Source organism: Penicillium alfredii (genome assembly GCF_028826965.1).
Source record: "Penicillium alfredii strain IBT 34128 chromosome Unknown utg000007l_segment0_segment0, whole genome shotgun sequence".
Taxonomy (NCBI): domain Eukaryota; kingdom Fungi; phylum Ascomycota; class Eurotiomycetes; order Eurotiales; family Aspergillaceae; genus Penicillium; species Penicillium alfredii.
Genome location: NW_026622704.1, coordinates 1,280,231 through 1,292,566, shown reverse-complemented (window position 1 = coordinate 1,292,566; position 12,336 = coordinate 1,280,231). Strand labels below are relative to the sequence as shown.

General features: G+C 50.6%; 4 protein-coding genes across 4 annotated transcripts; 1 reads left to right on the top strand and 3 right to left on the bottom strand.

Moving 5' to 3' along the window:
• Positions 1–44: 44 nt before the first annotated feature.
• Positions 45–1,249, bottom strand: NUU61_005152 (aldo/keto reductase family protein; the record flags this gene model as incomplete). Its single annotated transcript, XM_056655734.1, has 4 exons — positions 45–200; positions 283–652; positions 723–931; positions 1,181–1,249. The coding sequence occupies 4 exons, from the start codon at positions 1,247–1,249 to the stop codon at positions 45–47; spliced, it is 804 nt and encodes a 267-aa protein (XP_056511347.1).
• Positions 1,250–2,129: 880 nt separating this feature from the next.
• On the top strand, positions 2,130–3,517 carry NUU61_005151 (putative translation factor pelota; the record flags this gene model as incomplete). Its single annotated transcript, XM_056655733.1, has 3 exons — positions 2,130–2,207; positions 2,322–2,810; positions 2,873–3,517. 3 exons carry the CDS (start codon positions 2,130–2,132, stop codon positions 3,515–3,517), a joined length of 1,212 nt encoding a protein of 403 aa, XP_056511346.1.
• Positions 3,518–5,252: 1,735 nt separating this feature from the next.
• On the bottom strand, positions 5,253–6,549 carry NUU61_005150 (uncharacterized protein; the record flags this gene model as incomplete). Its single annotated transcript, XM_056655732.1, has 4 exons — positions 5,253–5,408; positions 5,503–5,568; positions 5,667–6,347; positions 6,448–6,549. The coding sequence occupies 4 exons, from the start codon at positions 6,547–6,549 to the stop codon at positions 5,253–5,255; spliced, it is 1,005 nt and encodes a 334-aa protein (XP_056511345.1).
• A 2,207-nt stretch (positions 6,550–8,756) lies between these two features.
• Positions 8,757–9,832, bottom strand: NUU61_005149 (ER lumen protein-retaining receptor; the record flags this gene model as incomplete). Its single annotated transcript, XM_056655731.1, has 3 exons — positions 8,757–9,278; positions 9,347–9,657; positions 9,736–9,832. The coding sequence occupies 3 exons, from the start codon at positions 9,830–9,832 to the stop codon at positions 8,757–8,759; spliced, it is 930 nt and encodes a 309-aa protein (XP_056511344.1).
• Positions 9,833–12,336: the final 2,504 nt, after the last annotated feature.

Genomic DNA, 12,336 nt, shown 5'->3' with positions numbered 1-12,336 from the left:
TTCGCAATTTTTTTTTATGCCACACATCTCCTTTTGATACGCGTTTAGATCTTACATTCCCGCACCGGATCCCAGCACACGGGCGCATACGAGTCGAGCTGCAGACTGGCCATATCCTCCTCGGACAGCGCAAAATCGAAGACTTCTGCGTTCTCCACGATGCGCGATTCGGTCACCGACTTGGGCAGGGGCACATATCCCTAGCAGAGAGAAACAATTGAATAAGCATGTCGCTGTGGTTTCTTGGGCTTCTGCCACTAAAAATGAATCATCGCCACGTACCTTTTGCAAGCTCCAGCGGATCAGGATTTGCGCGGGGGTCTTGCTGTGCTTCTTAGCCAGGTTCCGCAGAACCGGCTCCTGCATCCGCGTCGCCTGCACCAGGGGCGAGTAGGCCTCGACCACGATGTTGCGCTTGCGGAACCACTCGGCGATGTCCTCGCGCGGACACCAGGGGTGGATCTCGTACTGGCCCACGGTGATCTGGCCGCCCACGCCACTCTGGATGTACGTCTCCAGCTCCTCGAGGTGCTGGATGCCGAAGTTCGACACACCGAGCGACCGGATCTTGCCCGCTTTCTGTGCCTCCACCAGTGCGCGCCATGCGCCTTGTCGGCCTTCCCTCCCGCCGTAGGGTGCGTGGAGCAGCATCCTAAGAAACGAAGAGTGAGTATAAAACCGAAAATGGAAATCCTTGGAATAATATCCAGGAAAGAGCATACAAGTCAATATAACCCAGGTTCGCCGCTGCGATGCTTTCCTCAATTGCCTGCTTTGCCAACTCGTATCCCATCATTCCCCGAGGCACCTTGCTGGTGTAGAAGATCTGCGATCGGTCCACTCCTGACTTGCGGATGGCCTCAGCGCACTCCGCCTCGTTCTCGTAGTATTTGGCGCTGTCGACCTGCGGTAGCAAAGTCAATTTGCGTTCCTGCGTGTGGCCCAGTATCGTGTATGTCACTTACATGGCGGTATCCAAGCTGCAGGGCCTGGACGGTCACTTTCTCGGTGACATCCGGGGGACTAAGCGTGAATCAGTGTCTGCGAGATGAAGGCCAAGGCGGCGGCAGCGTGGACATACGTTTGGTAAACCTAATTCCGTGATAATATCATGTTAGAAAACGGAGTTTTTTTTGGTGTCTCCTCAAATCGAATTCTCCATGGGATGAGAGATACTTACCCCAAATCCGACAACGGGGATTTCATAGCCGGAGACCAGCTTGTACGTAGACTGAAGCGAGAGCGCCATGGCTGCAGAGGGACTTGTGGATTAAAAAAAAAAGCGAAAAGGTGAAAATAAATACAAATATTTTGGGGAGTTGGAGAGAGCAAACGAAAGAGAGAAGAGAAGAGAACTCTATTCCTTTCTACCAGACCCCTACTCCAACAACAATACACAATCTCGCTGACACAAACCGCTTCGGTTCCGTAATTTCCACAGTCTAAGGGTTTCTTCAGGGCTCCATTGGGTAATTTGAGCCCATGCAAAGTGGGGAGCATGGGTCTGGCTTTGTGTGCTTGGCCGATCAGTGGCTGATCAGTGCGACGTGGGGCGCACCCTGAGCGTTGACTTCATAGTATGTCTAAGCAATTAAGTGAGTTGCATGTAGACCAAGTGAACTTTGAAGCTCTGTGAACATGATCTGCCAAGGGACATCTGCTCTCTTCCGAAACTGTAAAATTTAGGACATTTCACGCGTTATCTAAGCATCAATCTGATATTATCTGGTGATCTTATCAGATTGCCAACATTTTTGACTCAGTATCCCAAGATGAGCTCTCTCAAAATTACTTCACGTTTCTCCCCGTTGATTTTCGAGTGTTCCGCAGAGTGTTTTCTGCTGTCTCCAACCTGCCCTGGACGTCATTCTTCATTCTGCCGGATGGCCGGTCGAGCAGTTCTTTGGGCGGTCGCCCAGGGCAAAATGATATGGCGGGGCATCATCGCCGTGAGCAAGAACAGCGCGCATTATTTGGATTCTGCCAGCTACAACCTCTGAGGGTTGATCAACAAACCCGAGAATCTTATATTCGATCCAATGTTCCCATCCAAGACATGACAACCATCTTGTGATAGCGTGAGCCTCCCATTCCGGATTTGAGTCGACATCTACGGCACGCTCGCGACCATGCGCCTGATAAAAAACAAAATCGAGCACGGTGGCTCGGGGACAGTCACACTCTCTCCAGAAGAACCCGAAGATATGGTACATATACAGCCTCTTCCCCTTTCCCCTCCTTATATCTGCCTCCTCCACACAGGTTTTCCCAGTATGATCTCGCTTTTTTAGATATCGAAAAGACTCATGTTTTAATCCTAGTGGCATGCATACAACCTAATCCGACCAGGCGATCTCCTCCGCGCAAGCGCCATCCGTCGCGTCACCAACGTCCAAGACACCGGTTCCACGACCTCATCGCGCGTGCATCTGACTCTCGAGATCCGCGTCAAGAATCTGGACTTTGATCCGCAGAGCTCTCAACTCCATGTATCTGGTCAGATCATGAATGAGACTTCCCACACGAAGATTGGCCAGTACCATACTCTCGATCTAGAACTGAACCGCAACTTCACATTAGAAAAGGAAATCGGGGCCGATGGCGAGGGTGTGGGCTGGGACAGCATTGCTGTTGAGATGCTCAAGGATGCCGTGGACGAGGGCGGGAAACGGCGTGCCGAGGCTGTTGCTGTCGTGATGCAGGACGGTCTGGCGCATATCTGCTTTATCGGCCAGTTCCAGACTATTCTCAAGCAGAAGGTTGAGATGTCGGTGCCTCGGAAACGGCAGGGCGGAGGGGATCATGATAAAGTAAGTATACTTGCTAAACAACCGTGCGAACTGTGGGTTTGACAGGCTGACACGTGAGTCAGGGAATGAACAAGTTCTACCGGGTGACGCTCGAAACGCTCCTACGACAAATGGAATTCAACACCAGTATCACATCAGGGAATAACAACGAAGCCGTGCGGCCGGTCCTCCTCGCCTCGCCGGGATTCGTGGCCGCAGGTTTCCAGAAGTATATCCAGTCCGAAGCAGCGACAACCACGCCAGCACTCAAACGACTACTACCCAGTATCGTGGTCGTGCATTCAGCATCGGGCTACATGAACTCGCTCGCCGAGGTTCTACAGTCGCCTGCAGTCAAAGCCATCCTGGCTGACACTAAGTACGCGCGCGAGACCAAGCTGATGGACGACTTCCTGGAGCAGCTGCGCAAGGAGACAAACAAGGCGACGTATGGTCCACGAGAGGTAGAGTCAGCCGTGGATCAGGGCGCCGTCGGCCGCGGCGGCGGCGTGCTCATTGTTTCGAACCGACTGTTTCGTTCGCAGGATGTTGCTGAGCGGAAACGCTGGGTGTCGCTCGTGGACCGCGTCCGCGATGTCGAGGGCGGCGAGGTGCGGGTGCTCAGTTCAGATCATGAGAGCGGCAAGCGTCTCGATGGACTGGGCGGCATTGCGGCACTCCTGACCTTCCCGATTCCGGAAGAGGAACTGGATTCGGACGAAGAATGAGAGATATAATTCCCCGTGAATAGAGTAAACCTTGCAAATGCAGCCTCACGAATGACCTGATATATGACCCAATATGCGTGATCATTTATACTATACTTCGTGAGACTCTCGTGAAGAGATAGGAAATGACAATACTTGTCATCGGCTCTTAGCAGATGCCGATTGAGAGATCAACCCATGAGAACAAAACACAGCATCCATTTCTCTACGCTGCACTGTTGGTGATCAGCCTTCGGCACCAGCACGAGTTAGCTGCAATTTGGAATTTCCACAGAATCAATCATTCTTGCGAGGTCCTGTTGGTGGTGGCCATGTTCTTGGGATCTGGTACCGACCAGATGGTGAAGGCGGCGATGCATCTGCGACCTGTGATATAGCTGGGATACCGGGGCACAGAGAGAGAAGTGAGTGTGTGGGGGGTGGTGAGGAGGGGACATTAGAGAGGGAATGCGAGAAGTAGCCGATCTGATGAGATCTGATGTAGTAGCTAGCATCTCTGGTAGTAAGTTATGTAGATGCCTGCAAATCTTTGAACAACACAGCCTTGCTCTAGATTCCCGACACCGAGATCGAGATCCCCGAGATCGTCTGCCTGCATATTCGTAGATTCCGGAAATGCACCTCGCGATCTTCCAAGATGTCACAGCCGTCAAGGGTGGTTTTTATATAGAAACGACCCGTGGGAGAAGAGCCTCGCCACCCCGCATCAGATAGGCGGATGCATGTCACGTGAGGACAGAGTAAAAAAGACGTTGAGTGCGGCTGAAAGGGCTGAAACGGGTCTATCTGATTGGTGAGATTCTTGCGAGCGACAGTATGCACCTGCCTATTTGGGCAGGCCATACTAGAACTCCCCGACCTGAAGATCCTTGGCTTAGTTTCTTATCTTTTTTTTGTTGTTTTTTTTTTCCTCTCATTTTTTAATTAGAATTATTCTCTATCTCATTATTGGAATAGAACCGACCTTCCCACGTTGTCTCCTGACGAAGGGACCCCATTTTTGGAATTCTCCAGAGCTGCCCGTTGGTGGCTTGGCATGCCAAGAGGAATGAATATCCAGTTCTGTTTTTAAGTCTCGACAACCCACACCATGAAACAAATACAGAAAAATACACAAAAACGAAGAAATAAAGAAAAGGGGTGGCCATATTTCCAACCCGCCAAAAAGGTCCAAGGAGTTCGGGGGCTCGGTGTGATGCTAATTCCGTGGATCGTCATGCACTAAAGAGGTAGTCCAACAGTTTTTGCGGGCATGGGATTGGTCCTGAAGTTTGAATCCTTTGCCTTCCTTTTTCTCTCGTAGAGCCCCGTTTGTCTAAAACAGCCCGGGCAAGAAGGATCGCCGCATCGGCATTCCACGGATAGACTAGAGGTGAAGAACCACACAGCGTGGCCTTGTAGAAAAAAGCCGGATACAACAGGGATCTACAGATAGCAGAATTATCAGTCCATGCCCTATCCCTGGATGTATTCATGATAGATGATACAAAGAAGTAAAATTACAATCAAAATATCCAACCAAATGGTAAACCACCGGGAACCCCCCAATCCTTCGCTATGTACAGGTGCCGTTATCCCAGAAAAGAAAAGAAACAAGTCCCCAAAAATATATACGTAGAAATCATGAAAGTCGTCTGACAAAAGAAATACAAGCCCCCCTAATTTCGGACGGCTTTTGCTTCTCTCTCTGCCGGGTCATCCTCATCCCCGCCCCCCCCCAGGACTGGCTTTGGGCTCACTTCTGGGAATTGGGAGGGGAGAGAGGTGGGTCAGATATGGCCGAGGGAGATGTACCCCCTCTGTCTCGCCATTGTTGTTTGGTCTCGAGTAGCCGAAGCTGGGCTTTGCACTGTTCGGGGGTGTACATTTTGCTGGCGCCAAGCTCAATCATCTAGTAAAGAATAGTCAGATAAAAGATACAAAATGAAAATGAAAAGAAAAAAAAATGAGAAGGAGAAGAAAGAAAGCCAGGAGTAGATTCTCACCTTTTCTGCAAGGAAGCTAAATTTCTCGGTTTCCCAGGTCTCATGGGCGCAGACGAGCAGTTGAACCTATAACACACAAAAGACGATTAACAAACCAGCCAGACAATAAATTTATAGACGGTCACTGTAAAAAACGACAGCCATCCGCCATGGCACTTACTTACATCATTCTCTTCCCAACGCGCCAGCCGATCTTTACGGCGGCGCAGAAGGCGCATCTGTAGACGGGCCTCAGAGGCATCTTTATTGAATTGGCGCCGGAACATCTCCCGAACAGTCCGCCAGGAAAGATTCTGCTCGCGCAGCCTCTCCACGAACGCATCCTCTTCTTCAGCTTGAGGATCACGGCGTCCACGGCCGCGGGCTCGCGGCCGTTGATGCGGCTGCGGAGAGGCGTGACTGCGCTGGCGCTCCAGTTCAATCTGCTGCACGCCCTGTGGGTGCGGCATGATGTTGACGGGGGCATCGCGCGAGGAGGGCGTCGGGGGCGTGTATCGCATGCGCTTGAGAGCGGGCGCGTGAGGGGACATGCTTGGGGTGATGTGGTGCATGCCGTAGCCCATCTCCTCGGTTGCTGCGTACATGTACCCCGGGGCAGGGGCTGTGCTCTGGGGGAATTCTGTTGGGAAGGATACATTGATGCCCAGGCCTTGGGGTTGGGGCAGTGGTTCGTTCACGCCGTACTGGTATTCCAGGGACGAGCATTGGGGTGAGTGCTGGCCCAGTGCTGGGCTCGATTGGTATGAGCTGTCTGGAAGACTGGTCGGGGTGAGAACGCTTGATGGAACCATGGGCTCGGTACAGTATGGGTGGTTGACCCCGACAAAGGTGGATGGATACGCGGACTATTCGGATGAGTCAATCACACCGGAAATGCAAGTATAGATTTTGGCATGGCATGGCATGGTTCATGGCTTTGTTTCTAGGCCAAAGGGAAATACATACCGTGTCTAGTTCAGACCATTGGCCTGGCATGCTCTGATAGTACTCCGGGATTTGCTGGTCCTGGGGCAGCGGGATATGCCTGGTTGATCTCGAGACAGACATTCTGAACTCCTTGAGAGTGTTTTCTCACTGCGTGCCCTGATTGGAATAAGTGCCAATGTGGCAAAAGGTGAAACACAGGTTGAAACTCGGTGGAGAAGTAAAAGGGGATTTGCAGTGAGGATGGCGGATTTTTCGAGATAACTTTGTATATCAACCTCAACAATCAAAGAAAAAGGTGAAGATCAAAGGTGAGAATTCAGATTTTGAGATGGATGATTCGCAGACCCAACAACGATTCTTATAGATCTTGCCGGAGGGGAAAGAAAGAGGGGGGGGGAGTAATTCAGTCAATAGAGTAGCGAGGTATACTCGGGCTGTGGGCGATAACACCGGGGATATCTTTGCGCGTAAGGAAGAACAGCAATTGAGCGGGCTAAACTATAGGCTCAGAGCGCACCAAAAGAAGCTCAGAAGCGCCGTGCCGGCATAGAACGTGAAAAACAAAAGAGGCGTGGGAAACCATTTGCAAGTGGGCTCAACCAGAGCCTATATTTAAGCGCCCATCTCTCTTAACACTTTCCAGATGGCCATGAGCGCATGCCCGGCCCCAAATGCCCCCCATACCATCCCCCCGGGAAAGTAGCTCGGCCTTCGACATACTGATATAGGCAAGTCATTATAACTCGGTCGCAAGGTGACCCACTCGGGTATTTGGCAACGGGCAACATTCGAGGGGGATTGATAGGGAAGGCCCCGTGGTTTGGTCTCGTTGGGTTTGAGTAGTCGGGTGGATCATTTGTGAAAAAAAAAAGGGCCAAATGACAGGTGGAGAGGATTGGCGCTGATGAACACATAATGCTGGCTAGGCAGTGCACAGGCAGAGGCCCTAGAGTGCCCTAGAGGTGCCTAAAGTCCCTGGGGCCTGAGTTTAGTGCACAAGGGGGATCCACCCGGCTTCCGTGGAAGCTCCATGGAGTATGGACCCCACGGTATTAGGGCTTTTGTTATCCACGCGGTCTTCTGCACAATACTTGCAAGTTTATAAGATTTGCCCGATCGTTTCATTCTGCTTCTGCTGGGGCTAATTCCAAATTCAAATACGTTCTAGTTATTCAAAGATTCATAGATCTAGTATCCACAATCTCAAATCATCCATATGGCTTTTTTTTTCGTATTTGTATTTTTTCCCCTCCCATCTGAATGGAAATGACCAGGGATGGCAATCCTTGAAGGTAAATCTGTCCCCCAACAGCGGGATGTGACTGGATATGCCTGCTCGCGTGGTGAGGCTGAGGGAATTGTGTTACCCGCGCGGTGGTTCTTCCACTCGGACTGGTCCACGCTGGGCTAATCAAGCGCCCAGGTTAGATCCCTGTCTTTCATTATTCTTGATTATAAATTCTTGATTTGCATTCTATAATTCAATTCATATTTTTTTATGAGGCTGAGCACATTGATAATCTATCCACCGTTATCTATCCATTACGTCCAGAATGCCATTTGAGTAGAAAGAAAAGTAAAGAGAATCTTCATATTCCAAGGTTGAAAAGTGAATTGTTAATCCAGGCTATCAGATCAAAAATCAATTAAAAACAGAATAGGATTGGCTCCATCGTATAGCTAAACCACCGTATGGAGCATTCCATGTGTACGACATTAACCTCTAGGGCCATACACTCCCGAAGGAGTGAAGGAATCAGGGGATCCAGCTTCCTACTAAAGGAAGATCGTCGAAAAAGCTTCAGAACTTGGAAAATGCACAAGCATCCCAATTTTAGCCCAGCCAAATAGAAATTCCACTCGCCCCCACCAAACGGGCTACTTCTTTCGGGTCATACGACTGGATTCAGTATCCTTCACTCGCCTAGCAGGATTTGGGGGCTGGTCAATGCTCTTGTGAAACGGGGCTTGGCGTTCCACCCCAGACAATATGACCGCCATCCACTTCATTACTTTATTACTTTATTACTTCATGACCTCACTGCTCCGGGGGTGAACTATAACCTCGGGGTTCTCAACCATTACCCCATCTGGGTAATGTGGTCCCCCCGGCTCGTTTTTTTTTCGAATCCTTCGACGGGTGCTCTGTCGGGCCAAAAATAAAAATAAAAGAATAAAGACGATCCACATAGGAGACGGAAGCTTAAAAGTAAAATTGAGAATAAACAAAATCCCAAATCTCCACCGAGAGCCCGGTCAACGTCCGTGGCGATCACTGCGTGTATGTGTTGGTTTCGTGCCCCAGAAGAATGACTATTCAATCCCCGTCAAAACTCATCGTCGCTGTCATCCCGAGATTGCCCCATGGTGCGACCATGATCCTCCAGGGTGTCATCGGCTGCGATCGAGACTCCTCGAGCGCCCCACCGATTATGAGTCGGCCGACCCGAGTCTCCGTCTTCCTCGTCCCGGAGATTCTGCTCCTCGTCTGCTGAGGTCCGCGACGCCCGGAAGTTCATCACGCGGTTCACGAGCCAGCTCTTACTATAATCTTCCGAGTCCACTACGCCCCCGTTGCGGAGCTTGACCCGTTGGCGCGAGTAGTAGACCCAGGCAAAGTCGACGTAAAAGGCGGTTTGGATAATCCCGAACACGAGCGCCACGGGGTCCCAGAACATATCACTCCCGAATCCCCGGACCAGCCAGTTGAGAATATAAAATGCCCGGTATGAGCCCAGCGCAAGGAGATAGTATGAGTCAATTACCGTTGGGACGGTCGTCTGGCGCAAGAGCAGAAGCTGCGGCAGAACACATACGGCCTCGAGAATGATAGAAAAAGCCCAACAGAGCTGTGTATGGTACGATTAGCGACTGTACCTGATTGGTAAGCGGAATATACCAATGTCTACAAACTCACCTCCAGAAACCATAGACTCGGAAAGCCGCCCTCAAAAACCAGAATCACAAAGGGTGCCAGCACCACTGATCCGGCCACAGACCACAACCCAATTTTCCATGCTCGTTCCCTCTCCCTCGTCCGCGGAAACACCTTCATCATGATGAAAATCACGTAGGATGATGAGACGAGGTAGAAGATCTTGAAGCACAGGTTCCACAGCTTCAGCCATGGATTGGGTCCGCCCAACGACCACGAGGAACCTCGAAATAAATCCAGATAGCGGGTAACATACACCACGCCATAGAGGATCTGCGTGAGGAGCGAGACACCTAATTGAGAAGAGCTGTCAGCACTTGAATGTTCAGTACTGTAGTTCCAGCCACCCCCATCAGATGGGTGAGACCTACCCTCTGCGCTCCTGTTCTTATGAATTGCCCATGTTAAGATGCAGATCGAGCTGAGATGAGATGTATCGGCTAGGATACGAAAGACATTCCACGACATCCTGCTCGGGGTGCTGTCCGATCGGGGGGAAGGGAAGTAAAGGTGATGCGTGCGGAGAAGATGGGGAACGGTTTATACGTAGGGCGAGGGTTGGCACCCTTTCGGTTACCATAGGTGATCCCGGTCAATGTATAGCTAATGAAGTCCAATCTCAAGGAGCTTATGGTGAGCTCGTGTCTGGGTATAGACTCGAGAAGATGAGTCGGGCGCACGAATTGTGAGGGGGTCTCCTTCATTGCGAGTTGACAGCACTCCACATGCGCGTGTCCTCACGTGATGGCTGACGTCAACAGCACAAAGCGGTGGACTCGAGGGAGCTTTACAATCAATACATAAATTCCTGGATTGTGTGCTTCATGTTAGTTTTCTGTTTTTGGGTTTATTATGGGTTGCTAACAGGTTCAGTGATTTCGTCTGGGGAATGTTTGGGCGGCACCTAGGGCAGAACTGCCGATGTATATATCAACACCGGTACTCGGTAGGTGGGGATAAAACATCTACATTTTTAATATGCCAAAACACTTGAGCACTCATGAAAAAAAGAAAAACTTATCTGGGAGCTTTCTTAGACTCTGGCACTGACTTGAAGATTTCAGTAAGCACACTGCGAAAATCATATACTGAAGAAATCATATTTATGCTCTGGTGGTGTATATTCTGCTGCAAGTAAATACCAGGGCCACGATACTGATAGGCAGCTGACATGCAATATGATAGTTCCAGTTGACAGGATCATTTGAACCGAGGATGATATTATCACGTTAGGTGGAATTGGCGAGGTGAAAATCACCGCCAGACCCTCAGATACTGGCCTCTGCTATCAAAAATCTATGGCTTGTGAAAAAAAATATACCGAAGGAATCATATTGATGTGTCTTTGATTGGGCTGTAGAACAGAACCGACACCAATAGCCCGTGAGGTATCCTGGATAAGTCAGTAATGGCCACACCGGGACCCGTGGACAGGCTTGATTTATTTTGGCGTGTCATTATTTCGAGACTGCACGATCCCTGATCGTCCTCGAACACGACAGCATGGTGCCAAATATGTCTGAGATCTTATCAGCTTCACAACTAAGCCACCCTACCACAGATCAGATCTGACAGGGTTGTGCGTGAGACAAAAAATATGCCGAATCTTGAGAGGCTGTTTGTATCGATCGAGCAGACCCGGACCAGATCTCGCGCACCGATAGGTCGGGAATGACAACATCCAGATCGACAAATTCCTCCCATTTCCTTGACCAAGGATGACGAAGAGGGGGAGAAAGACTGGTGGCTTCATGCGAGACCCTCCTGTGGCTGATCTAGCCTGTCCCGTCTCGGGTTGGACGGTCAGTTTTCTCCCTGCGCTGGATCTGGCATTGACCAAATCGTGTGTATTGCTTTGGGCGATTGGATGTCTTTGCAATGAACCAGAGCCTCCGGCGCATCATTCGCTGGTAATTGGGTGCGCTGGCTTGTCATCCTCGCACGGGTTGTGAGATCTCGCCGGGTCACCGGACTCTGGACCAGGCCACTCGCGCTTCGGCCTAAATGTCTCATGGAAGCTGCGGGACGTGTCCATCCTGCGTCTGCATCGCGTCGCCGAATTGGAACGCAGCACGAGCCATTTGTGACAGGGCCTTCCGGCATCGGTTCCTAGGCTCGGGAAGAACGGTGGAATGCACCGGAGATCGAGAGAGGAGAGGGTTGGAGGGTGTATTTGAGTCATTATCATCGTCATTCTCTTGTACTGAGGTACCTTAATTTTTGTTTGGCGTTGACAGCCCCACGAGGTCGCGAGAGAGAGGTTCAAGGCACCGAGCTCATAGCAAAATGAAGGCATCGAAAAGAGATTGAGGAACAGAAAGAAAGAAATCATTAAAAAAGAAATCAAAACGCCAGACAAATAAACCTTTAACCCCCATCAAAACAAAAATGAAGGGGAGTTGAGGGGGAAGTGCTATTAATATGGAGGGCTCGTTCAATTCCCGATGTGATATGAGGTGACTCCATCCCCGCTCCCATCGTTCCCTTTCTCTCTCCTTCATTCCTCTACGTCTCTCGCGCGCTTCTCTTTCTTTCATCTTGTCCACCACCCCTCCAGCCTCATGTTCTCCCCGTATTCGGAAGAATTCGAGGTCCCCGATTCGACTCTTCGACCATGCGATTTTGACCTGTGAGCTCACCTCCCTCTCTTGTCCTGACTCCACCGTCTTCCCCCACAGGAGCTACTCCCGGAGTGTCTGGACTGGTCGCGCACTCACATTTCCTATTTCTTCTATTTCTCCCCTTCCTGCTCTGGTTCTGCCTGGCGCCTGTGTCATCGTTAGTGTAACGAAAGCCCACCTTCCCTAGAGTTGACCCAAGGCGCGCCAGTAGCAGATCTGCTAACCCCCCGACGCGGCCTTTTGTGTATGTACAGATGAATCGGCACAGTGTGATTGAAAACTACGCGTGTCTTTCACCATGTCGTAAGTTCCTCGTCTATGATCTCCGTCTGCCAACGGGAGGGAGACCTG